The sequence below is a fragment of the Acromyrmex echinatior genome, chromosome 17, assembly GCF_024713525.1.
Source record: "Acromyrmex echinatior isolate Ae372 chromosome 17, ASM2471352v2, whole genome shotgun sequence".
Taxonomy (NCBI): Eukaryota; Metazoa; Arthropoda; class Insecta; order Hymenoptera; family Formicidae; genus Acromyrmex; species Acromyrmex echinatior.
Window position 1 is genome coordinate 3,674,943 of NC_141868.1, and position 27,942 is coordinate 3,702,884.

At 40.3% G+C, this 27,942-nt stretch overlaps 1 protein-coding gene and 1 long non-coding RNA gene across 8 annotated transcripts in view; one reads left to right on the forward strand and one right to left on the reverse strand.

Annotated features, from left to right (window-relative positions):
* Positions 1–1,210: 1,210 nt before the first annotated feature.
* On the reverse strand, positions 1,211–11,432 carry LOC147906841 (uncharacterized). Its single transcript, XR_015547949.1, has 2 exons — positions 3,431–11,432; positions 1,211–2,390 (listed from the first exon to the last, which is right to left on the reverse strand). It is a non-coding gene; the product is annotated as an uncharacterized LOC147906841 (long non-coding RNA).
* A 4,623-nt stretch (positions 11,433–16,055) lies between these two features.
* LOC105151894 (uncharacterized) overlaps positions 16,056–27,942 on the forward strand; it is a 121,451-nt gene continuing 109,564 nt past the window's right edge. For all 7 annotated transcript variants that reach the window (XM_087415011.1, XM_087415012.1, XM_087415013.1 and 4 more), the window contains exon 1: positions 16,056–18,527. In XM_087415011.1, coding sequence (XP_087271137.1) covers positions 16,484–18,527 — 2,044 coding nt within the window. In that variant the 5' untranslated portion in view covers positions 16,056–16,483. The remainder of the gene's footprint in view (positions 18,528–27,942) is intronic.

Below are 27,942 nucleotides of genomic sequence, written 5' to 3' on the forward strand. Positions count from 1 at the left end.
ATAATAATTATTTATATAATAAACCAGTTCCATTTTAGTAAGTTACATAACTATATTTTTAGATGCTACTTATTGATAAAACCAATCTATTTCTAAAATTATGCTCTTAAAACTAAATGACTCATTGGAATCTTATTGCTTTTTAATTAAATGTTATTTATATTAAAAGAACGATTTCATCAAAGTATCCAAAAATTTAGTCACATCTAAAAATAATTTAGACTACTAAAATAATTATACAGAATAAATAATTATACGCTCAAGTTAGTTGCCAAAATATCAAAACTTTTTTTAGCATCGCTTATGTTTGAAGGTCTTACATTACTTTGATAATCCAGTATATATTTTATTTATTAAAAAAATTATATTAGGTGTTGGAATTAATTCGTAGCGTTTTACAAGTGATGGGAAGTACTTTCATTAATGTATTTTTTAATGCTCATGTGAAATAAATAACATTCTTTCATTAAAAAACGCTACGAATTAATTCCAACACCTAATATAACAAAATTATAAATCTTTATAACGTGAGAAACGTATAGTATATTAAATATCAATAAATTTTGACAGTCATCATTATGATATTTATAGATCAGTAATCAGCTAAATTTTTAGATAAACTCATGAAATCATTCTTTCTATTGTACAATACTTTCAACTCGAGCGAAAGGCTTCCATTAGACTTGACCAAGGTAAAACCCCATACTCGGTTAGCTGATACGCTCCCCCGTGACGTATGTCCACGAATGTGGTCGCGTGCTAAGTTTACGGTTCCCCGTGTATAATACGTGTGTGCGTGTGCTAATCACGCTCTCACACGAGGTAAGTAAAGAGGAAACGGCCCCCGCGCATGGCACGGGCCCCTCATGCAGATGGCGAACAAGACGGGAGTCGCACCTGGCGGCAGGTGAGCTCCTACTGTGGGGGCTACCCCCATCCTCCATTGCGGGAAGGAAGGGGGGAGGAGGATTCGAAGGGGATTCCCCGTTTGACTACCCTATAAGTGCGCTATACGTGACTCGGTTCTGTCGTCTTATATAGGATCATATGTTAGCCACTGACTGGCATTATTAAAAGGAAAGACAGAGAGAAGAGAAAGAGACATCAATGTTTTTTCGTCAGACAGATAACGGACGATTGCGCAAAAGTCCTCCTTGAAACTTTTACACGCGCAAAGTTTTTTAGTTTTTTTAGTTTTCTTTGATCTAAATGTCAAAATACTTGGAAGCATTGATTACGAACGCAAGTATTAATTTTACTTAATGATATTGATTTAAATGCTGACTTAAACATTTGAACAAATATATATTAATTATATAAATATTTATTACATAATGAATATTTTTTTATTATACTTTTCTATTATATTATAACTTATTAAGTTGTATAAAAATAAAAATGATGCATACTGTATGTTAATGTGTATTAATTAAAAAAAGTTATCTTTATTAATTTGCACTGATATAAAAATGATATTAATATATTTAATCGTTATACATTGGTTAAGGAAATGCTATTTGTACTTTCAGAAATAAATGTTATTAAAGATAGTATAAGGCGATAAAATGAAGTTAAATAAAATTAGGATATTTGGATAGACGTGAAATATTAATGTGAATTTAGCTAGACGAATCTACTAATAATAACGATCGACTATTATCGTACATCACGTAAATTCTATCAAATTACGAGGAAACGATACTTCTTCTTAGATCGTAAATTATGTTCGCGTAAAAAAGATTCATTACATTGAATTACGTAACTCAAATTATGTTTAATGATCAGCAGAAAATAAAAATATATATTATATTAATAAAGAAATCTCCTTAACCGAGAATTCACCTGAAATGTACAATTTTTTTTCCTATTTTTTTTTTGTTTTTCTCATATTTCCTCGTTTAGATTTACTTAAACGAATTCTTACGTTTTTTTATATTTATATGACTATTGTTATTTACCGAAAGATAAAAACAAATTTACAGAATTATTTGTAAGCTACACAATTTTTATTTAGGTCATTTTATAAAATATTACATAAAACTTCAATGAAATAAATCACAAGATAACAAGTCAAATAAAATTTTCTTTAATCACTCAAAACGTGTAATCCCTCTCGGTGACGCTGTCATTCCTTTTTTCTTTCACTCTGATGGAACTGTTTATACTTACGCATCTCCAAAGTGATTATTAAAGGCTCTGAAAATTACAGAGAGAGATGGAGGGGATGAAGAGAGGAAGGAGACTTTGACATCTCTCTGATGTATCGACGCCCATGTATTACATGTATACACGCTGCTCCAGTTACGCCAATGAGTACGCCTGTATATCGTTTGTGTTAATTACACGGAACAGCATATCTCCACTTTCATGTCCGATCTGACGTCTATGATCTATAAATGTTTGTAGCAATCACTAATAAGTAATATCAACCAGGAAGGAGATCCGTGAAACGCGTCTCAATACACTCGAGAATTATTTGATTACAGAAGATGTATGTAAGTCTCAGTTAAACCTTGGACAGATCGATAATTTGTTCAGTATTTTATATTTTATTTATCCTTAATTTCAATGAAATTATTATAATTACCAAATTACTAAAAGTAATAGCTTTTCCTTAAACGTAGCATGAAAAATGTAGTACATATAAGAAGCAACATTTCAATGTGTTCATAATCGAACAAAGTAAAAAAATCTTTTGAATTTCTGTTAGAAACTCGATCTTCGTGAAAATTTTTTGTGTTGAATATATCCAAGTATTAATTTAATATAATATGATAGCATTATTCGAACATTTTGTGTTAAATTGATATTCAACATTTCTAAGTTTTAAAATAATGCAATTTATGAATAAATAAATAATTAATGTAAAAATAATACATTTTAAAACGTAAATTCTGAGATAAATGAATAAAATGTGTTAATTTAACATATCATAAATATTCATTTTACTGTAACGTTTTAATATTGTAAATATTAAATTTTCTGAAAAAATATACTTTCACGATTTGCTTAAAAATTGTCAGTGTTATATTTTCGATGTTATTTTTTAATATAATATTTGTGTTTCCTAACATATTCATCTTATAATAATACTAGAAGAACCGAGGTAATTATTGGCCGAGATAATTATTGCGATTTTTTAATATTATTTCTCATCTAAAAGACAGGATTAACATTACATTATTTTTCATGTCACAGATAATTTAAAAATTCTTTGACTTTTCAATAATCATGTCTTTACAATACTTTACATTATATAACGAAATTTGGTTTTCCGTTACTATTTTAATTTTTTTATTCATAGTGATTTATCCACTTAGTCCTTTTAATGAAACGTTGATATCTCTAGTGTTAAATTAACGCAAAAATTTGAGTGGACCGTTTGGGACTCGTGAAACATGTTAAAAACACAAACTTCTCAATTACGCACCGTAGAATTTTTGTCACTATTTGAAACAATTGAAACTATAGAGACTTATCTTTTCCTTTTTTAGTTTATCTTTTTATTTAGTTAAACAGCTTCGCGTAAAAAGTACGCCGAGCTTTTTATTTTAATAAAATGATGGGATATTTAATTATACGACACGACCACTTTGATGCACTACTTTTGTTGTTAGCAATCATCGTCCAACCGAGTCTGTAGAGTCCCATAATGCGAGCGTAATACTATGCACAGAGCGAGTGATGAAATAATTATAGATATCGATTTCCATAAAGAAAGTGTACGGCGACGACGAGGGAAACGCGAGGACGTGTATCATCTGCGTTCCGCGCGTTTGGCGGGTTAACATTGGTGTGGAAAAAAAAAAAGAGGAAAGAAGAGAAAAAACGCGTTACACATCGTCACAAGCCGGGACCGTTCACTCGTTTTATTGTAGCGAAATTCGCGTTAAAATCGCGGCGGGAGGAGGATAGGGTCGCGGGCACGAATATCGTCGCGTATTATCGCGATATCGCGGGGAAGGCCGCGGGCTCTCTTTCGATTTAATTGCATTCCGCGGGAACGACGAGCGAAAAGCCGATACATCGGGACCTCGTTAATTCGCAAAAATCATCCCGGCCTCGCGGAGATCTTTTTGCGCGGATCGAATTTCACGCAACCGTCGCAATCGGGAGAACTTTTTGCGCTCGAAGTCGTATCCGAGGATTCGCAAAAATTGCAGCGGTCGCGCCGCGGCGACTTTTCCTGCGATTCATGAGAATCGCGCTCATTTAAATTCCGCGACGTATAAATTTTTAGCGTGTCGCGGCACAATCGAAATCCGTAAATTTTTCATCTAGTATTTATTTTCGATTTTCCACGATCAAAGAATTACGTGTGTGCAGGCTCTTTCACGGAATGCGCGATTTATTTCAGGTATTTCAGGGAAATTGCGAGAACGTCGTAAAATTGGAAAAGTGGGTCGCAACATTAAAAGGAGGACGCTATTATTTATGAACGGAGATTTCGCGATGGAGGCGGGCTATATTTAGCCCAGGAGAATTTACATCCTTACGACGTCTTGTCTGTTTGATGTCTCCATTTTCGGAAGGGCGCGAGGCGCTCCTCGCATGATGCACCGCGGACAATAGATATTCTTCCCTACGTCAAACAGAAATAAAGGGTGGGAGTAACTATGCGATAATGAGAGCACGTTTCTCGCGGATCGATCCGATTCCTAAGTTCCGCCGTTTAAGCCACCGTGCGGCGAGTTTCCGACGCGACGATCGAAAACCGGATTTAAATCTCACGGCGAGTCTCGTGATTCAGGATATATCGGATCACTCGAGCTGTTGTAGCAAACGTAAAGAGGAAATTATTATTTGTAAAATTGCGATGTGTCTTACATAATTTGTGTTTAGTATCATGTAATGTTATTTAAGATTTTATATGGATTAATTCATTAATTCTTTATGAAGATGGCTTATGAAGTAAGCTGAAATGTCTCATCTCTTTATATTGTATTCAAATTTATTATTAAATATTTATCTTATTTACTCGTTTATAGGCTTTTCTTTGTCTTTTTATTGTTCGCATCAGATATATGGACTCTATAAAAAGTGACTGAAATTAGAAATATATACTTTCTGTATAAAAATAATTGTTATATTATAAATATGGAACAGTTTAATAAGGTCAATGTTTATATCCAACAATACAATTTGATAGTTTAGAAATTTTCTCATTTTATCTTAATTATTTTTAAAAAATATTTACTTCTTACTGAAATAATTTTTAATCCAAATTCTAAATATATTACACTTATTTATAAAAATATTTATACTTTGAATAAACTATGTATATATAAAAGTTGAACTTATAACAATTTATTTTTCTTAAACAACGCGTTTTTATTTACTTTATTTATTATTATTTTTATTGTTATAAATTAAAGTTGAAAAAGCAACGACAAAATTTTTAATTTTTTTCGTAAAAATACTTTAAGTATTCAAAATGATTCATGCAAAGTTTTATTGCAATTCAAAGATTAATTTTATTGCAATTCAGAGATTAGTTTTATTGCAATTCAGAGAACAAAGATTTAGAAAAAATAAATACTTTGTTTATTTACTACCATTACTTTGTTTTTATAACAGTCTGATTTCATCTATTCCTGGATATCGATCTTTTCCATTATACATGATTTTTGAAAGAAAAGTATTTGGCATTAAAATGCCATGCTTGCCATGCTTATTGGCAAGTACATATATTATTTCCATTGAGATATATTTATGGAATCTACAGTTTAACGGATCCAAAACGCTGGTCAAAGATCTCTTAATCACCAGATAGAGCCATTTTCGGCTCCTTAAACGCGAAAAATCGCGTATGTGGACGTGAAGGTGGGATCTACAAATCACGAGTCAATCGCACCGACCGGCAAACCACTCGACGCCTCTCGTTTATTTACAGAACTAATTTTTGCGTCGCAATATAACTTTACATAAATCGCCTTGAATGCTTACAAGTACAATACTTATACAAAAAATTAAATTTTTTATCATGATTCTATACCCCCATACATTTTTGTTTAGATATAAGAAATATTACTTCTTATTGAAAAAAAACTTTTAATCTAGATGATAAATCATCGCTAAATTTTTTAATATTATTTTTGAGTGCTATCTATAATAATCTGTATCTTTTTCGTAATTTTTTTCATTATTTTAAAAATATATACAATACATCCTTAATTATTTTTTAAAACATGTCTACTTATTGAAAAAATTTTTCATCCAGATTCTAAATGACTACCAAACTTTTTGTATTATACAGTATAGAAAAATTTGTATTTTTTTATAATTTTATTTTGTTAAAAATATGTTTAATATACTTTTAAGTGGGAACAGCCACAGTATCTTAGGTATAATTTTATTCAAAATCTTGTTCCCAAAAAAAAAAGAAAAATTGATCGGATATCTAGATGGGAGAAGCTTCTTATTTTTATATCCCTCCCCCCTTTATCTCATAATATAATTATTCTTACAAAAACTGGAAAGTAGTAATTAATTATTCATTTTAAGGATTGTTCACTGCTTTTAATATACAAAATAAGTAATTTTCAGTATTAAATTGGATTTCTGCCAAAGTAAGAATTCAGCTATAACAAGATATAATCTGAAAATAATAAAACTAAATTTTAATAAATATTTGTTTGAATATAGTTTTAAGTAAATATTTATTAAATGCAAACATACATTATTTAACACAAAAATTATCAATTTGTGATTCAACTATCATTTCGTTATTGAATAAATATTTATTTACTGTAAATGTTTACTTCGCACTATTCAGAGAAATATGTATTAAGATTTAGTAAATTTTTTTTAGTAAAAAATACAACTGCAAAATCAAACTTCAAAATTTTTTGAAGGTATCTAGACACGCCATCTATCAACTTGCTTGTCTTTTAAACCACCTACCCTACTTAAAGAGTTGTAACAACAACAGCGACGATTGCGCGGGGGAAAGTCGATGTCGTCGTCGAAGCCCTATGCAACGTCGAGTCGTGCCGCATCGATCTCACGCTCGTGAATTCGTGCGACACGCGTGCGCCTGCGCACCGCGCGCGCGCACGCACGCGTGTGCGCATCCGTACGCACACTTAGAAGAGAGGAAACCGCGCGCGCGCAAACACACACGCAGGAATAAGCCTGAACATGCAAAGGGTTGGTCTCGCGTGCACGTGTACGGGGTACATTATATACAGGTCGGGCACATACATATCGGTCGCCGTTATATATCGATTATTTTACCTATGTGAAACTCACCCTCCTCTTCCCCGCGTCACCGCGCGAGCGCCCCACTCGTGGCGTCGCGACGCCTCGTATAGAGCGCGATATCGACGTTACATCGCAGCTCTCGCCCCTCCCGCCCCTCTTCCCGTCGTCAGCGGCGAGTCCCCACTCCTCGGCGTCGAGAAACTACCCCCCCAGGACCGTAAAATTCTGGCATTAACGAGCCCTATTATTTCCAATGCCCTTACGCAAAATTACCATAAAGAAGTAGGAAATTTGCATTTCACGAAGTTACGAAACGTGAAAATTTTTTTATGTATAAAGATGGATTAATCTTGTATTTTAAGAATGTACACACAAAGCGAAACTATGACGTAATTTATGAGCGTCATAACGTACGTTAGGAATTACGGGTGAAATGCACTCTGTTTTCTACAAATTTGTTCACGTTGCTTGAAGTCGCCAAAAATGTTTATACTTAAAATGAAATAATACATATTCGTAATACAAAAATGCTGAGTGCAAAAAGTGCAAGCAACGCGAACAACTGAACTAGTCTACACTTTTGAAATTTAAGCCGGTATTCATCGTAATCGATTCTTATATTTAAGACCGTTTTGAGTACAATCTTAAAATATCAATCAGAGAAACGTAGTAGTAAGACATTATCTTAAGACATTACTTAAAACGGTCTTGAAATAAGAACGGAGAGCCATACAGTAAGATATGGTACATGTTTGACATTTGGTGAAAGTAAGAAAGAGTAAACACGGATATATAACTGTTGTATAACATGTAACATACATGGTAATTGTTATTTCTCATTCATCATGTAACATTTGTAGTGTAATATATGTTTACATTGTAGTTATATTGTAATTATATCCAGATAGAAAAATAATTTGTTGGTAGAATGCCAAGGATATTTGATTAGCTTTGGCATCCTACGATATCAACAAATCATATTCTTCTATCTGGATATAATATATGTTATACAAGTTACATCGCAATCATATTGTAATTACATTCAGGTAGAAGAACATGATTTGATTACAAATGTTATATTTACGATTAGAAAATCACAATATGTAGCATACATGTAACATACATGTTAGTAACATGTTATGTAACAGTTATATATCTGTATTTACTGGAAGTTCTAGTGTAGAAAAAAAGTGCTATAAAAACAGATCTTCAGATGTAAACAACGGTCGGTTTGTATAAATTTGAATGGCGTAGGAATAACCATTTGGGATTCATTACGTACTACTCGTGCGTCGGCGGAGGGAAATTAAATGAAGAAAAAAAAAAGAGTGTAAAACAAATTTAAAAATAAATGGCACGCGCGCGCGCGCGCGCGCATGCATATGTGGAATTCGTTGAGGATATTACTCGATATATGAATATTACGACGCATCCCCTTTGAATATTTATTTTCCCGCGCCGGCATAATCCGCCGGCGGGCTTTAATCACGCGGCGAATTTATCCGCTCGCGCTTTAATCCGTCGTTTCTTTTCCGTCCGACTCTCGGCCACCGGATATAACCGTAACGCCGATATCGATTTCACTTTGTCGCGGATACCCGCGAGTTCCGTCTGGGAAATATTCTCGAGGACTCGGCCGCCGTCGTGCGTTTCGTTACATTACGTTACCGCATTTCCTTTATCGCTCGGGCTTATCTGAATCTCGAAATTCTGATACCTGCAATATGCGTCGACCATTCCGTCGAAAATCAGAAAGTCGCGGCCGGCGAATACTCGACCATGCGATCGATCGATTTTCTCTCTCTCGGCGATGCGGCTTTCCGCGCGAATTTTCTCCGCTGTCGATCGCGTTTCGTCATCTTTCTCAATCTACCGACGTCGGTCATTAATAATCCGACTAATATTGCTCTATCGGCTAGCAAGATTCACATACATTATGCGACAGATATCCTGAAAACGTCCTTAGGACAGCGTTAGAACATCCTTTGGACATTTTTAGAATATTCCTTGGAGATCCATATCCACATGTTTTTCTATTATATTTTCCAATGTCTTTAGGATATTAACTTTTAGTATATATGATTAAGTTATTTATGTTCTGCGTATTTTTTTCTTTTAATACGGTTAAATAATGGTTTCTATTATATGTTCTATTTTTTTCTAATACACAATCTTCTTTTGCGGAAATTTAATATTGGCCAACTTAATGCTGGCTAATTTATCGAACAATAGTAATTTTATATTTGGAGTACTAAAAGCACTGAACAACAGTGCTTTTATTTCTTGAAATAAATAATTTATTACTGTGTTTCAGTATTAAATAGCCAGTATTAATATTATAAAAGTATCAACGTTTCTTACTCAAAGGAATAAATGAAATTAAAGAAAATGAAAAGTCAAATATTTCATGAGTTTAAAGAACATGATTATTGAAAAGTAAAAAAATGTTAAAATCTTATTTTTACACAAGAAATATAATATGAATTTAAAGAATAAAAACAATCAATAATGACTGATTAGGTTTTATTTATTTATAAAGTATTTAGTATCCTTTGCAAAGTATATGGAAATCCAATACTAATCAATTAATACATTTCTAATCTTAAATTAATCAATATTACATTTCTAAGGGTTACAAATATTTTGTAAAAATGTTAAAATATATATAAGAATATCACTTAACAATTTTTATATACTTCTAAAAGTGATGAAAATTAACTCAGAACGACCATCGTGTGCAATAAAGGACCGGAAAATTACTATGTGTTAAGGGATAATAGTAGGCCCGTAACGTCTAAAAACTTGTTAGATTCCTCAATACGTAGCTCAGAAAAATCACAGCTTTTCACTTTCACGATACAGCTTTGCCGGATCGAATTGCGAATGAAACTAAATCCCTTCCGATTCATCTTGGAAATTCCATGCCGGCGGAATCAAAGTTTCCAACCTTTCCGGAGAATGCTGCACGTCGAGTCGGAAACCTAACAGGCCGAGGGAAAGGGATAGATGAGTAGGCGGGTGAGTCACTTGTATTGTAATTGGGGATGAATTGAATTGTAAATGGCCGTCTCGTAGAAACTCGCAGAGCCGGGCATCGGCGTGCTGCACCCGCGGCTGCATCCGACACGTTTCCGCGATCGAACGGACCGACAGACATAAGTCTCCTTGTATTCCGAAGCGCTGTACTCCTTGGCAACTACTTAGCAAACAGTTCGAGGTGGGCAACAATGGAAACGCCCGCAGCTCCGGCTCTCACGCGGCCGTGTAATTTCCAGCGCCGCGCTTACCAACACGTCGCAATGACTCTTACACGTAGTCCGAGATTCCGCCTTTTAATAGAGCTGCATGGATTCGCACTCTCTTTATCCCTGTCGTCTACCTCACTCCTTGTACCCCTTTCGGATATTAATTTCACTTGGCGAAGAATTCTTCACACTATAATCCACTGACACATGTAATTTTTAAAAAACTCGGATACTTTTTTCTATGTATAGAGAGAAAATTATGTAATATAATATATAAATAGAGTCCTATATATAGAGAGAGAAAACATGTATAACATGTTAATTAAGAGTGACTTGAATTGTTTATAAAAAAGTTGTATGTATAATAAAATAAAATAATATTATTGATATTTTATCTTACTAATTATTATTTACAACACAGTCGACGAGAGCAATCATTTCGAAAATTGCAAAAACAATTGTTTAGAAGCTAATTATCCTAGAAATGTAATTATTAACAAGTACAAGTTGAAAATCTATTTTTGTAGAAGATCTATTGTCTCGTTTCAGCTTCTTGTAATAAAAAAATGTTCTATGAAATTTTTAAAATATTTAATTCAATTTCGTGCGCATAATTATACTATACATTCACGCATGCAACCTCAAAGTGCTACGAATTCTTTTTATATCTTTTAACGTATCGATCAATGCTGGTTTTTATTCTGTGCGAGAAAATTGTGGAGTATTTTTGAAGAAGAAAGTTTTAAATTTAACTTCTTTCTACAAGAGATTTAATTATGTTTGCACACATTGAATTTATATTTCGTTCAGAATCATGCAAGATCATTGTAGCTCATTTTCTCAGTTTTATGGAATATGTTGCATGTCTAAAAATTATAATAATAAATTCTATGTTTGTTTCGGATGGACCGTAAACAATAACGACATACAACAAAGTGGAAACAATATCTAACTTGTGTAAAAACCTGTTTGTGCTCGTAAATATTATCTATTATATATATATATATATATATATATATAAATAAAACATATTGTTTGTTTAGTTATAATATAATATTAAAAAAACATCAGCGTTTAAGTTTTCATTAAAACGTTATATTACTTTTATTTTTATTATTTCCGTTAGAACATTTTGTTGTTACTTTGTCGTTAAGATACAAAATGCTGTCGGATATTTCAGAATATTTAATCGTATAAAATCAGGATTGTAAGCACAGCGCGCTCGTCAAATTGTAAAGCTCTGTGCGTAATCACTCGACGTTACAGAAAAGATCTCGCTTTCGCTTATTTAGTCCCATTGAATTGAACATTAACGAACTCTGCATGCGCGTTTAATATTGTAACACTCAATGTGTTTACACTGGACTCGTTTATTAAAAATACACCATCCGATTGCTCCGTTAATTTTCAAAATCCCATTTCGTGTTGTCCTCTTGCTTGTTCGCCAGCACTTCAATAGAATGAAAACTATCTACTCTCTGCAGTGATTGTGACATCAGAAGAGCAAGAAAAATAAATCTCACAATTTATATTAAAATGTATATATTTCTAAATAAAATAACAATGTATCAGAAATTTCGTTTGTCTTCTGGTAATCAATAAATAACCATATTTGGAATTGAATTGTGCCTAATTAAAAAATGAAACAATGTATGATAGCTCTTGAATTGAGAGAAATAAATACAATTTCATTCTATTCCAAAATAAAAAAGTTTTCGGTATATTTTACAAGTATATATATAAAATGCGAATATTGTTTTATTGTGAAAAATATTTATATTTTAATAGATTTTTGCATTAATTTTCATTACATATCTTCTTCTTACATCATCAATCTAAATATATCCGTATTGAATGATACGAGGATAGATTGTGTATCATAAAACAAGGTGAAAATTACAAAAGTGAGCAAATTTTTCAAGTATCGACTAATGAAATTATAAATATTCTCTTCAATTTCCTCACTCTTGTCATTTCCACAATTTACACAATCGATTTCCAAGAGCCTTAAGTAAATTTTTGAGAATTCAACGCGAGCACGCAGGTGTCGGTATAAAGATACCACAACGTGACAGCTACGGCGTGTCAGTCAATTCGACGGATCGATATCGCTGACAATACACCGATAGCAACCACAGACCTCCGAGTAACAACGAATCGATGATTGTCCGTCGTCGCTCGATAAATCAAATCACAAAAGTGCATCGAACCCGGTTATCGATCTAAGTCGTGAGGTAAATGAGAGGGGGAATAAAAAAGCGGACGCGCAAATGCATGTAGGAAGAGATTCGTCTAATTGAGAAACAACATTATGCGTCGTTCGGGGTACCGGACGCGGTCGAGTGGTCCCTGGGCCACCCCTGACTCGTTGGTCCACCCCCCCGGTTCCCTCGTCGTCAAGCAGCGTCACCCTTCTTCACTCTTCATCCCCCGGAGCCGCGTTCCGTCCCTCTCCTCGAACCCCTGCGTATCGAGTTCGTTACAGATCCCCGTGGCGAGATCTCCGCCCCTCACCCTCCCCGCCGTACTCTTGCAACCCCCTCAACTCTGTCGCTCCCGTCTCGCCCCGCGAGAGAGAGAGAGAGAGAGAGAGAGAGAGCGAGAGGAAGAGCGCGCGAGAGAGCAAAGAAGAGAGAGAGAGAGAGAGAGAGATGGAGAGAAAGGCACCCTCCTGCCGGAGGCTCTCGCGTAGCGTAGCATTCGCGATTTGCGCAACTCCGCACAACTCCGTGCGAGCGCGAGACGCGCTCGTTTTCTCTCCGTGTGTTCCAACAACACCACACGACTCGACCTCGTGCGCGCCCTTGCCGTAGAAAACGTCCTTCTCGCCTCGCGCGGTTCCTGCGGGCGCCCCGAAGACCTGAGGTCCGAGACCAAGAAGAGGAAGAGGAACGCGGAAGAATAAGAGGAAAAGGAGAAATTGTTTCTGCGCGCGAGGAAATCCAGTCCATCTGTTCGGGAGAAAATTCGCGTGTTGGACAAACTGCGACGGAATTCGGAAGTACGAAGACGACGTTGAGGGTGCAAAGAGGGAAAGGGGAGAGAGAGAGAGAGAGAGAGACAGAAAGACACACGTACGCACACATACAGAGGAGAGCGTCGCGGTGCGCTCGAAGCGTGCGCACGCGGACGCGAGCCGACGTTGACGAAGTCCAGGATCGGAAGGCCGCGAAGAACACCCCGTCCGAAAGGAAGAGAAGTTGGTTACCCGAAGGAATCGTCTGCTCTCTCGCGCGCCACCCTTCGAGGTCAGGTGCGCCATCGAGCGCGCGAAGCATCGGGCCGCGACTTCGACACTCCGCAAAGCCGATCGATCGAAAGCGCGCGGCCCAAGTGCCTGACAGTCGATTCGACGCCATCGTCGTCTCTCTCGCTCTCTCTCTATATACACGCAGAAGAGAGCGCGGGCGGCCATTGATCTCCGTATCGACGCCGACCACGACCAATCGTCGACGACCCCTCTTCTTCTCTGCCACCCCTGGCCGGTGTGTACGTGTGTGTCTGTCTGCGTGTATGTCTCTGTACACGCGCGCGGGTGCGTGTGTGTGTATGTGTGTGCGAATTCCGCCGTCGGTGTCGCCCGATCGAGTTATCGTTCTCGCGGATCGTTCGCGGCCATAGGAGGACATCTTGAAGAGCGAATCTCCATATACGCGACGCGGCGCACCATCATGGTGGACGAGGCAACCCTTATCGGCGTATCGACGTCTCGATCCTGAAGACTGGCGATTTCGACGGCGATTTTCGCGCGTGCGCGCACGAGCGGACACCGCGCGGTTCGCGTTGGACCGGCCGACATGTATCGATTCGGCGATCGACCGGACGGATCGGCGATGCTCGTTGAATAATCTGGACCGATCACAACGATTTCCAAGAAGGTGGAAGAAGAGGAGCAAAAGTCTGCAGTGAACTCGAGAAACTTGGCGCACTTGGGCGAAGTAACTTCTCACGGCGACCTAGTTCGAGGAAAAAAAAAAGTTCGCCAGAGTCGAAAGACCGATTCGCAGAGAGAACCGGCCAATTGTCGCGGACGTCTCGCGATGAGAAGACTTTCTGAAGTGTACCGAGGTTTATAAAAATCTCTCGACGGAAAAGACTAGACACGGCGTGTTGGGGAAGACAGGCGACGATCGCGAATCGAATCGCAAATCGAGTTGCGTCGAGTCCGGAGCAGCTTTCGTATCAGCAGCCGCATATCGCTGGGTCGAGGTCGAGCGGGACGCGGTGGCGGCGGGCGCGGGTGACGCGAGTCGATGTTTATGCTCGAAGTATCGAGCTGCGCGCATCGAGCTACGTTGGTCACGAGGTATCGGAAAATCGATAGAAAGCTGACTGACGCCAGCAGCGGCGGCGACGTCGGCGGCGGCGGCGGTGGCGGCGTCGTAGTTGGAGTTGCTGCTGGTGGTACTGGTGGCGGTGGCGGCGGCGGCGGCGGCGGCGGCGGCGGCGGCGGCGGCGGTGGTGGCGGTGGTGGTAGTGGTCGTCGTCGTTGTCGTGACGGTGGTGGGCGGTGGGTGTCCGTGTCACCCACACACCCCTATAGTGGCGCGCCGTTGATGGTGGTGGACTTTAGCCGGCGAGTGTGACCGGTAAGGGGTCGCTTCTGTCACTTAACGCTCTGTACGTACGAAGTTATCGTCGCACCCTTGCAGCCTCGTCGAGCACGAAAGGGGCAATCGCGAAAAGACAATCGCGAAGATCGACAGTCGTCTTCCGGGCAACTGTCTCTAGAAACTCTCGTATATCTAGTCGTCCGCGAATCGTCCGCGTGAAATAAAACAGCGAGATTCTTCTGGTACCGGGGTTTCGCTTTCACGTGGACGTGAATCCTCCATTCTCCGTGGGGAGAAAAGGCGCGAACGGGACCAGCGCGCAGGTACAACGGTAACGGTTCCGTTGAACGGTGTGCTGGTGTAGTGATAGTGACAGTGGTGGTGCGGTGTGTGAGCGAACGACTCCCCTCCGTGAACGAACGAACGAACTGACACGTGGCGGGGACAGGGGGGGAAGGAGGAGGAGGAGGAGAAAGAGGAGGACAGAGACGCGGACTGTCGCACCTGGACCAGGAGAGGAACTCGTGGCACGCGACACGAAGAAGCGCGCGAGCGGAACGGCGGTAGTGATATATTAGTGATCGTAGTAGTAGTGTAACAGGGTAGTAGAGCGGACCGACCAGGTGGCAGCGGTGCCGGTATAGTGTGACTCGGAACACCCGGGGTAGGGACCGTTAGGGGAAGGGGGCGGAGCGGAACAAGTCCCCGATAGAGAACGGAACGTAACGTAACCGTGGCGGCAACGGCGGTGGTGCGGGACTGAGCGCGGTGAAATCGAAACCCCCTTCACGCCACTTCGTCCTCTGTATATTCTGGGTCCGCCTGGTGGCTCTCTTTCTCACTCTCTCTCTCTCTTTCTCTTTTTTTTCTCACTCTCACTCTCACTCTCGTTCTTTCCTCGTCTCTCTCTTCCATCGGGAAGAGCCGGTGCTGGGTGCGCTCGCACTCGGGCGCGCGAGCGCAGAGAGCGTGCGCTCTCACTCGCTCCGCACTCGCGCGGTGTCATGGGCGCACGGTGGTCGTTGCGCTACCACCGGGTGCTCTCTATGCCGATCCGGCGTGACGGTGGAGCCTCAGCATCAGCGTCCTCCTCGTCGTCGTCGTCGTCGTCGTCGTCGTCATCGTCGTCATCGTCGTCCGCTTACGCGCTCTATTCGCGAGGTAGTTGCCGAGATGATCGTATACGTCGTCGCTTCGGGATCGTGCGGTAATCAGTGATCTGAGAGATCACCTGAGATCAGTGATCAATCGAGAACCGTAGCAACTCTTTGGAAACGACGATTATCGACGATTAAACTCGACGTAAACGAAGAAGAGAACAGAGAGTATCGAGTGCTCCTCGCGAGAAGAAGAAAAAAAAAAGAAAAACTTATAAACGCGCGCGCTCTGTGTGGTGTTACGATACGGTGTGTCGTGGTCGGCGGCGTACGACAGCGAAGGAGCGAGTGGCAGTGCGCCCACTACCGAACTAGATGTGCGTAAATGGAAGGTATAGGGGACATAGGCGATCATCAATCGCATAGCGAGCAATTACTGGACTCGGTCGATTCCCCGGCGGCGGTGTCTACGCATGGCCGGGGCGGTGGGGGCGGCTCGAATGGGAACTGTGGCGGAGGAGGCGGAGGCGCCGGAGGAGGAGGAGGGGGAGGAGGAGGAAGTTGTAGCGGAGGTGGCGGTAGGGGTATCGTGGTCGGTGGGGGTAGGCATCATAACCACCACCACCACCATCATCATCACCATCACAGCCACCACCACCATCACCACCATCATCAACAGCAGCAGCATCAGCACGAGGTCGTCGTGCACGAAACGGGGGGTGGTAGGAGCGGCGGAGGTGGCGGTGGTAATGGTAACGGGGGTTGTGGTGGTGGCGGCGGCAACGGTGGTGGTGGTAACGGAGGAGGTAGCGTCGAGGGTATGTCTTCGTCGGCCTCTCAAAGCCCCGACATCGCGTGCGCGAGCCTACCGCTGGAACTACTCGCGGCTGGCGCGCTCGGCGTCAAGGAGGAGCGAGACCTCGCCGCCGCGGAGGATCTGTCGTCGTCCCAGGATCCGCCGAGTGTCGGCGGTGGTGGTGGCGGTGATAGTGGTGGCGGCGGCGGTGGCGGCGGTGGCGGTAGCAGCAGCGGCGGAATCGGAGGCAACGGTGGCGGAGGTGGCGGCGGACGCGCCGTCGGTGGCGGCAACGGCAACGGCAACGGCAACGGCAACGACAGCGGTGGTAACAGCGGCGGCAGTGGCGGCGGTGGCGGCGGCGGCGGCGGCGGCGGCGGCGGCGGCGGCGGCGGCGGCGGCGGCGGCGGCAGCGGTAGTGGCAGTGGTGGTAGTAGTAGTAGTGGCGGCGGTGGCAGGCAGAGCGCGCGGGAGTCCCTGTCGGTGATCGTGCCGCCTCAGGACGTGGACGTGGACTCGCGCGACGCCGACGACTCGGAGCTCCTCAGTCCGGGCAAGCTAACGCCTACGTCGGGGATCAGCGTCTCGGTCGCGAGCATGATCGACGCGACGGACTTTAGGGCGATGCAGCCGGAGCCGACGTATCAGACACTGACCTCGGTGGCGGAGAGGATGTCGCCGCCCGGTTTTAGTCCGGGCTCGTCGTACGCCACGTTGACGCCGCTGCAGCCGTTACCGCCGATCTCTACGATGAGTGATAAATTTGTTTACGGCGGTCACGCGGCCAGCGGCGTCACCGGTAGTTTCGCCGTCATGCAGAACAACGGCCTGGGTAACATCGGCCTCGGTATGGGCGGTTCGCCATACGCGTACGACAAGCTACCTACGATGAGCATGTCACCACCGCACAATTATCCGTCGCCGGGCGCGGGACTGCAACCGAGTCCGCTCTCACCTCAGAGCGCGTATAGCCAGAGCGGCCTCAATTCGCCGCATAAGTCGTCCGCGAGTCCGCATTACGACCCGGCTTTTCTGCCGCGATTACAACAGAGCCCGGCGGCGCTTAGCCCGTCCTCGCCGCCGGCTGTCTCGGCTACGGCGAGTTTCGCGCCATCCCATCATTCCCCGCCTGGCACGCATTCGGTGCCAAGCGCGGCATCGCCGCCACCAACTATGCAGACGCAACTGCAGCAGCAGCAGCAACAGCAGCAACAACAGCAGCAGCAACAGCAGCAACAGCAGCAACAACAACAGCAGCAGCAGCAACAGCAGCAGCAGCAACAACAACAGTCGATGCCACAGCAGCAGACGATATCGCACACGCAGCACGTGCAACATACGTCGGTGGTGATGAAGACGGTGTCAGCGGCGGGCAACGGCGGCGCCGGCGAGGTCGAGGAAATCAACACGAAGGAGCTCGCACAGCGCATTAGCGCCGAACTCAAGAGGTACAGCATACCACAGGCGATCTTCGCACAGCGGGTGCTGTGCCGCAGCCAGGGCACCCTCAGCGACCTGCTACGCAATCCAAAGCCCTGGTCCAAGCTCAAGAGTGGTCGCGAGACCTTCCGGCGGATGTGGAAGTGGCTGCAGGAGCCTGAGTTTCAGAGAATGTCGGCCTTGCGGCTAGCAGGTTAGTCGTCCACGCGTCAGAGAGAGACCCTCCCCCCCACTCACCCCTCCACCCATTCACCACGTATACAAAACTTCCACCCCCCCACAAACTACTCGAATCGAAACACTCAATCGCGGAAGTCCCACCTCTCTATATCGTGTACTTTTTGTAGTACTTGTCCATTTCTATAAGAAATACGAGAAAAATATATAACACTCGGGCTTTTGATCGACGTTTGTCGTCATCGTCGTCATCATCGTCGTTGTCGTCGTCATCGTCGTCATCGTCATCATCGTCGTGTGAGTCTCTCGCACACGTACTACGTATACGAACACCTGTAAACGTACACACGTTTGTGTCTCACCGCTTCACACACACACAAACACATACATATACACACACGTGTCTCGCTGCTCGCCTGTGTTCTCGTCCTGCACGTCCTTGATATCGATCAATCCATGATCGATGACTGCGAGATCCCTCAGCAACACCGACGCTCCACGCCGGGTCGTTCACCGGCATTTCGCGGCTGTTTAAAACCATCCCTATGTCTTCTAAACGATCCCTTAGATTTCCTAGTAAACTAAATATTCGCCACATCTCACTCTTTGACAGTGAATTTAAAACAGCTTCCAAAAGTTGCTAAGTTGCGAATGAAAAGGACGCAATGTCAAATTTTTGTTTTTATCTTCCTTAACTAAATGAGATTAAAGTGAAATATATAAAGATGAAATAATAAAAACGTCTTCTGAACGATCCCTTAGATTTCCTAGTAAAACGAATATTTATCACATCTCCCTCTTTGACAGTGAATTTAAAACAGTTTTTAAAAGTTGACTTCTTCTTAAGTAAATAAATAAAATAACAACATATAAAGATGAAATAATTGGTGACTTAGTAAACCGCCTGTTTGCCACATCTCGCTCTATGACAGTGAATTCAAAACAGTTTCCAAAAATCCTTAAGTTGAGAATGAAAAGTTGACAGAAAAGTGACAAAAATTAACATCTTTTTAGAAATGGTAAAAAGAAATCTTTAAAATTAGTATGTCAGTGTTGTGAAAAAAAAGGACACACATTTGTCAACATTGCTTATATTTTGCTACGTAAATGTCACAATCCAATAAAAGATGAAATTTACACAATTCCATATCGAAATTGCAATGCTCCAATTTTGAAACTCACGACATAATTTCAAAGAATACATTATAAATGAAGATATAACGGAAAAAAAGTGCAATTATGTATGTTCACTATCTTGACTAAAACATTCTTTCAATTTAGAAAGAATTTTAAAAACGCTCCATTGAAAAGTTGTTAATTTTGAGTTGTAATAGCTTTTTTTACGTAGCAAAGTGTATAATAAGATCATAAAAATGAAATAATATAAAAGAAATATATATATATATATATATATATATATATATATAATACCGTTGGCTCCGTTTAGTGTTCGTCATTTTATGAGAATAAATTAAAGAATTTAAGAATTAAATATATTTGGCAAAAACCTGAAATTTTCAAAACTAATCCAACATAATTAGACCTGTAGGCACATTCACTAGATGCACATGCATTCAAGCACGATTTAAAGATATATATATATATATCTTAAAAATAATTCTGTAAATTACACCTGCTTGATAGACCGCGTTACAAGTCTCCTTGGCGACACCCTTCGATTCAAAATAAACTATATACCCTATCCGACATGCTCCCTTCTAAAGTGAGCTTGGAAAAAAAAGCGTTTCTTCTCGAGTTACTTAATGTACAATGAATCCGAAATCGTATTCATCGAAAATTTATTCAGTGAACAGATCGTACACACAGAAAAATGTCATTCTGCAAAAAATGATTATTCAATCTACTTTCTTTCTTTTAACTAACGGCTGTCTGTAAGAATATTTTTTTGATAATAATATTTCATATAAAATATACTCTAATATTAGAAATTTTAGGAGAACTCATTATTATTTATTCAAAACAAGAATTTATTTTCTTTTTTTTTTTTTTTGGAAAAATATTGTAAAATTGATCGAAGAAGCGATTTTATATAATAAGCAAGTCGAATTTGTTTGAACTTAATACTCTTGATTGATTTATTAAATCAGAATTCAGAATACATTTTCAATAAATTTGATGCTTGTGATAAATGTATGATAGATTTACAGATATATGAACTTTTGAAATGTTTGAAACATGTAATTATTATTTCCGTACAGTACATACATATATATTTTTCTGTGTGTAACAGAAACAGAACGTTTACAATCGGATTGCAAAAACATTTGCTAATTTAAGTAATGAACATTTTGCTCTCCGATAGGAAATTCGCGAGTACAGGGGATTTTCATTTTTTATTAACATAACGGAAATCAATTTCACGTATCCGGAAATTGACTGCTCGGAATTACTTAACATTTGTTATGCTATGTTCTAGCAGTTCTTATCTTGTCTCTTCTTTTAGTCCCTACAATAAATAAAATATTCACCGGCCATTCAAATTTAGCGACTCTACACTCGTGATCTGCGTGAAACGGAACCTTCCTGTAACATAGATAGTTAAACATCAGAAGCTACTGGATCCCGCATTCAGCAGGATGTTTATTTCGCAACTGTTGGAGGTGTTTTCTTCGCTGAGATAGGATTATTCCTCTGGATCTAAAAGTATTCTAAAAGTATAATCTAATCAGCGAGAAGAAAACTTCCAACAGTTGCAAAAAGAACATTCTGCTGAACACGGCTATTAGATTAGGCATTAACGTGACAAGTAACCGAACGAATGTTCTTATAAGAAGATGACAAAAAAACAGAGAAAGCACATATCGGTGGCTCAAAAGTGTCAAACACGTCCGCTTTCGGATCCATTTCTCGAGAGCGGGGAATGACGGGTCCCCTCTTCTTCCGTCGATTTAAGTGAACCCCGGGAATAAATGACGCCGAGGATCCTCACGGAGACGATAACGCAGGGAGATAACGTTACGCGGGTGATACGCGCGCGAAGGATTCGCGCGCGCGGAGAGCGGAAGCGCACACGTGGCACCCACGTGGGAGAGGCGTTCCCTTCCATATCATTCAGAGATAGACGCGCGGAATAACACTTTTCGAATTCAACATCCTTCGTCCCCGGCGCGGTGCGCGGTGCGCGACGCTCGGCGTCGCGGCGCTCGCCGCGCCGCGCCGCGTCGCGCCGCGCGTGCAAGTATTGATCGCGCGCGGCGGTCACGCGGCTACCGCCGACGCCGACGCCGACAACGGCGACGACGGCGCCGCGGCGCAGCCGCGCGACCTCGGCCTCGCTCGGCACGGCTTCGCTTTCCGGAGCCGCCATGTTCGCCACGCCGTCGCCGTCGCCGTCGCCGTCGTCATCGTCCTCGTTGCCGTTGTCATCCTTCTCTCTCTTTCTCTCTCTCTCTCTCTCTCTCTCTCTGTTTCTCTTTATCTCTTCGCCCTTTCCTCGTCCACCCCCTCTTGTGAACCATCCTCTTCCATCCAACGGGAACCGCCGCGCGGGATTCGCGATTTTAGCGTCACTCCAGTGAGATCTCCAACGATAGAGTGATCTTTGCGTTTTGACTTTTTTTTGTACAACATTCGATACAGGTTTTTCTCAAATATTTATTGTCGAATATTCTACTTGGATTTTTGAATATTATTATACTTTAATCTTCGGAAATTATACAGATTCTTTGAGCGAATCTAACATAATAGATTTCTTAGTTGCTATACATCCAGCGACTTTAATTTCTGATGAATCTTGAATTTAGTATTGATTTGTGTTTAGCACGAAGAAATTATTTCTTGCTCGAATTCTAATTTTGAAAATTATCCATTTCATGATGAAATTTTTGATTCAAATTCTATTAAAATCTGTTGGATTTAGATAAAAAAAATTTTATGTAATCTACTTGCTTTATTACAATTTATATACACTCGAGGTCATTAATGCCTTTTCGCTTGAAATTAACTGCGTTTCAAGCAGACGTACGTCACATCTAGATATATTATGACTTAAATTCGAGCAATGGTGGATTAACAATCACGATGTATGTACTTAAACCAGTCTGAAACGCAGTTAATTAAACAAGAAGCATTATTTTCCACGAATATACTAATTGTAGAGCGGACGAAAAATCTTTTGTCAACGAATCTGTAATTCTAAATTATTAGTGTCACGACTTCAAGTTCGTCATAGAATTATCGAAATGAATTCTCTCACTCCCTAATTTTTGTCGCATAAATGAAAAGCAATCATACAAAATATGTCTCCATTGGTATAAGACATAATTTTCATAATAACGATTGAAAGAACGATAAATGACAGTAAAATTGATCTTATTATTTTAATGGATGTCAGAGCCGAAAGGGTTAAACTCGCGAACTGTGAGACAGTCTATATGTATTCCATAGCTCAAGGTGTCCTTTCTCAAACAATAGTATAAACCGTCACATAACCGCCATTCTCGTTAAGAAAAATAGAAAAAAATTCTCGTTCTCTCACCCTTTTTTCCATCTCTCTCTCTCTCTCTCTCTCTCTCCCTCTCTCTCTCTCTCTATCTCTATCTTCTGTCGCTTCTTTGCGGGCTTACCGAGGCATGCAGATAATGTCGGCAAGAGGGACTACCTTTACAGTTACTGTTCTACCGGTAGCCCTTCGTGGTACGAAACTCTCTCTTAGGGTCGTGAAAAATGCCGGTGGGGAGCGAAGAAAAGGCGCGGCAAGGCACGAGGGCAAAGGGTTCACCAGAAAGAGACAATAACGAAGAAGAAGAAGAAGAAAAAGAAGAAGGGCCGATTCAGTGCTCTCCAGATTAGAGCATCCGCTATTGTTTCCCACGTGTCTCTCTCTCTCTCTCTCCCCCCCCCCTCTCTCTCTCTTGTGAAAACCAGTCTCAAGAAACGCGTTCACGGTTTCGCGCGTGAAACCTCTAAATCTAATTCATTGCAAGTCCAAGTCGGGAAACGAACGAGATGACTGTCTATAATTAAAAAAAAAAAAAAATTATCCTGAAGAGAGATTTCAACGGTATCTCTAGAAATTGAAATAAAATTAACGAATCAAAATCGAAAATGAAATTAAAGAATTAATATTAAATCTGTCAGCCCCGGCGTGTCGAAATAATGTTACGAGTTAAAATCGAAATTCGAATTACGTGTGAAATTGAGATACGGCAAAGAGACCGATAAATTACTGCCACAGCCTGATTTGCAGGATCACGTGGGAAATAGGTTTCTCAGGGGGAACGTCTGTAGAACACCTTTCCAAGTCTTTCCAGGAAGCGGCTCTAAACAGACGATGAATAATTCGCTCGGCCGTTAAAACGGCAATCAATCGGGCGAGCATAACGTTGCACTCTTATAAATTGCCTTTATTATGCCGTCGCTATTGTTGTTCGTGCTCGAATTCATCTGGTAATGACTATAGATACGCGTGCCTCATTGCTGGATGTCATTTGCGTTTAATTGCGTCCACCGTTATCGTCGTTATCGATCGCCACGCGTGGGGGTGGGAGGGGTCAGGTGCATTAGTCGCAAGCTCCTCGTGTCTTTCTATTTACTTTCGCCAGATGCATCCCCCATGTGCAATATTCCTAAGCCAGCTAGATGATTCACGAACATCCATTTCGCAACCCCCATTCGGATTAGCTCTCCACGCAACCGCCGTTTTTCAAGTTCGCACTGAGCTTTCTTTTTCGTACGTCTACGGAAACTTTGAAGTATCTGAAAATTTTGCCAGGTACACATATCTAAAAATAATTTTGATGGACCGTCAAAGTATTATAATTATATAGGTCCCTCAAGACTGGAAAATTTTGTAATATTTCAGTAATCAATTGAAACGTCTTAAATAATTATTTTGATGGCTTAAGAAAATTATTTTCAAATAGATAAGAGCCAATAACGATCGAAGCTAGATTTTGATACTTTCATGCTGAAAAAAATTGTTAAATATTAATGCATATTTCTTTAAATAGTAAACATTTATTTACAGCACATAAACATTTATGCAATAAAAAATAATAGTTCGATCCAATTAACGGGTTTTGTATCAAATATATATATATGTATACATTTAGTAAATATTTACTTAGAACTGTTCAAACAAATATTTATTAAAATATAGCATTTTTTCAGTGTATGTGTAAATTCCAAATATATCTTTCAATTATATAAATCGCGCGCCGCTTATTGTTAAATTTAAAATTATCTATAAACTGCAGCTAAAATAATATCACAATTAAATTGATCGCCAAACTGATAATAATGCTTTTAGTAAAAAAAAACACTGTAAACAACTTATTGCGAAAAATATTATCTCAAAATTATTTTCAGATCTGTATCTGGTTATATTTTTAGATAGTTGAAGACTCTCTTACCGTATAATATTACAGTGTAACATTATCTTTAATTACTAGAACGATCTGTTATGCTAAACTGTTACGATTTCGGCGATCTAAATTTATAGGGAATCGAATCTTTAAACCGTGAGGATCCGAAACGAGTCTTAGGGTCGAAAATCCAAATTTATGTCGAATATCATACGAAAAGACCTCACGGCGAGCTGCGAGACGCGAGAATTTCATCGAATTTCGTAAACCGACGCAATAAATGCGGACGCGTCGCGCATAATTAATGTCGTCTTTCCTCAACGTCAACGCTTGACGTTCGCATTCTAGAGTCTTACATCGGTCCGCCGAGTCGCACACGTGTCTTCTTACACGCACTGGACGTAGGGAAAAAAAAAGAAAGGAAAAAGAATCGATTGTCGTACCGTTGTGTCTCACCGTTTCCCTGTCTCACGGAGCTTATCACGGAGTTACATCGCGCTACCGCGAGCTACGCTTGTGTTTTTAACAGCGCGATCAATACCGCGCCGCGTCCCCGTAAACGAGAATTTTTGAGTTTCCAAGTTTCCAAGATCGAAGGTGGAATTCGCTTAGTACTGGTTTAGCGCGAGAACTTCTCGTCCGTACTTCTATTTTCTATTTTAAATAAAGTTACGAGTCCGTAGTTGGTCAGAAAGGAGTTGAGGAAAGTTTTTCTCTAGACGTTAAAGATACATATACCGGACTCCCAACGACTAATTTCATTAATAAGAATTACTTGGGAATTGTAATTCTTACTTCGAATTTACGCAAGAGCGACACGAGTTTTATTAGCAACTTGATTGTTAATATTGTTTTTATCATTGAGATAGTTAAATCCGATTTAATCTCATCCCGGATTTAAAAGTGCGATTTTTACCACATTCTTATAACATTCTTCTCTTTTATTTAACCCGTTGACTGATGTGAGTCTACTCATTTGATTATAAATTTCTTTGTTATAAACGTCAAACAATTCAATTTTTTTATGTTACATTTGCAAATTTAGAATATTCCTATTAAAATGTGTACTTAAAATTGATTCTTTCTTTTGTACGAGTTATATCATTTTGATTCTTTGAAATTAATTAGTGTCTTTTAATTAATATAAATTGAATGAGTCTCTACAGATCCAGCGTCAATAACTGTAGATTTTAACCCCAGCTCTGCAGGGACAATTAAATATTTAATTATCATGGTAGATGACAAAATAATTCATTGTAGAAAAATAGTTTCAAGTAGTCTTTCTCGTGTGAGCCAGAAACTTTTCAAAATTCTTGAAACGAAACCGTTCGCGTCCAGGAAAAATCACTGGAAAATTAGCCTTCGCAAATTGACTTGGATTCTCATAACATAATTATTCACACGAGCTCCTTATTACCGCATCGCACGGTATCGCTAAATTAGAAGCTAATCATCTTGCGCGTTCCTTACCACGATTTAACGATAAATTTCATTCAAGCTGAATTTATTTACTAGCGAAATTTAACGCGCTCACTTACGATTTTGCAATGCCACTTCCTGGGATGTTATTCTCGAATAATACCGCATACAAAATACTATGTATGTTACATAATATTATAAATTTTCGTGCACACTAAAAACATTTTGCATTTGTATTAAAACCTTTACTTTTATAAGTCTTTATTAAAATTTTATATTTGACTTTTATTATATTCGAGTATCAATTTAACATAATTTGATTACGTTATTTGAATATTTTATATTTTAAATTAATATTCAACATTTCTGGAGTCAAAATAACACAATTTATGAATAAGTGAACAAGTAACTTAAAAATAATGTACTTCAAATTCTAAGATAAATGAATTATAAAATAATGTGTTAATTTAATGTATGTCATTAATTAATTAATTAATTTTACTAAACAAATGTACACATATTTCCACCATTTGCTGACAAATTGTATCAGTGCGACATTTCTTGTGTTAATTTTTCACATTTGTTTTCTCAACATATTCATCTCGTGTAAAATTAGCGTAAAAATTTGGGTGGCCTGCTTGGGACCTTTAAAATATTTAACACAAATTTTTCAATCGTGTATGAATTTTTTCAGACTATTACATAATCCGGAACAGTTAAAAAATTCTGATTCTCGAAAACCTTTGTTGCCGACGGAAGCAATAAAATATTCCATGTTGCGCCAGCGGAGGGTTTTTTAACAGAAATTTTTCAACTGGACACTGTTAAATCTACAGTGTCAAATTAAGTCGCCTACTCCCTACATCATTATTTCATAGAAAATTTGATACTATACGGCGTCAAATTTATCCATCGTTTCAGTATAAAACTTAAGTTAGATTAAATTTGACACTATAGATTCAACAGCGTAGTGTACGTGATGTACATTCAAGAACGCAAACCCTGGACAAAATCACCGTCCGACCCCGAGTCTAATTAATTAAGGGGATTTGAGACACTTCGCCTCTTCTTTTTCCGTCTCCTGTTTCTCTAACCGCCTCCACGGGGGTAAAGTAATGTATCCTTCGCGCGTATCGGTGCGGTTTCTACGGTGTTGTGTCGCGCAACAGCACGCGCCGAAACGCGACACCCAGCGGTGTGGAGAGGCCCTATGCGTGCTCACATGTCGGGCATAGCACGAATTCACCCCCGCGTGTCCCGCGTGCCCGTCGTCGTTCCTACGGGATGTCCCGTCGGCTCGCGGGGAACGCGCCCGTCCCTCCCGCACCCTCCCCTTCCGCGCTCACCCCTTCCCGCGCTTTTATTCCCCGCGAAATTTCTGATAAATCTCGGCAAACTCCCACCCCCCCCTCGGCCCCTCTTCCAGGGGGGGGCTGAATTGAGTTTATCATATTTGTTTCAGGACTAGTATAAAATAAAAAATTGGAAATCAGGGAAATGTCGGGAAAATTGAAAACGGGAACTCCGCAAAATTTGTTGAAAAATTAATATTCTTGGTTTTAAAGAACTTTCATTTGCGTACGTCACACTTACCTGATTTAAACGTTAAATGCAAGTTAACGTCAGCAATGTTAACCCTCAGTATTTATACCTCAAAAAAGTATCTATCTACATCCGGGTATTTGT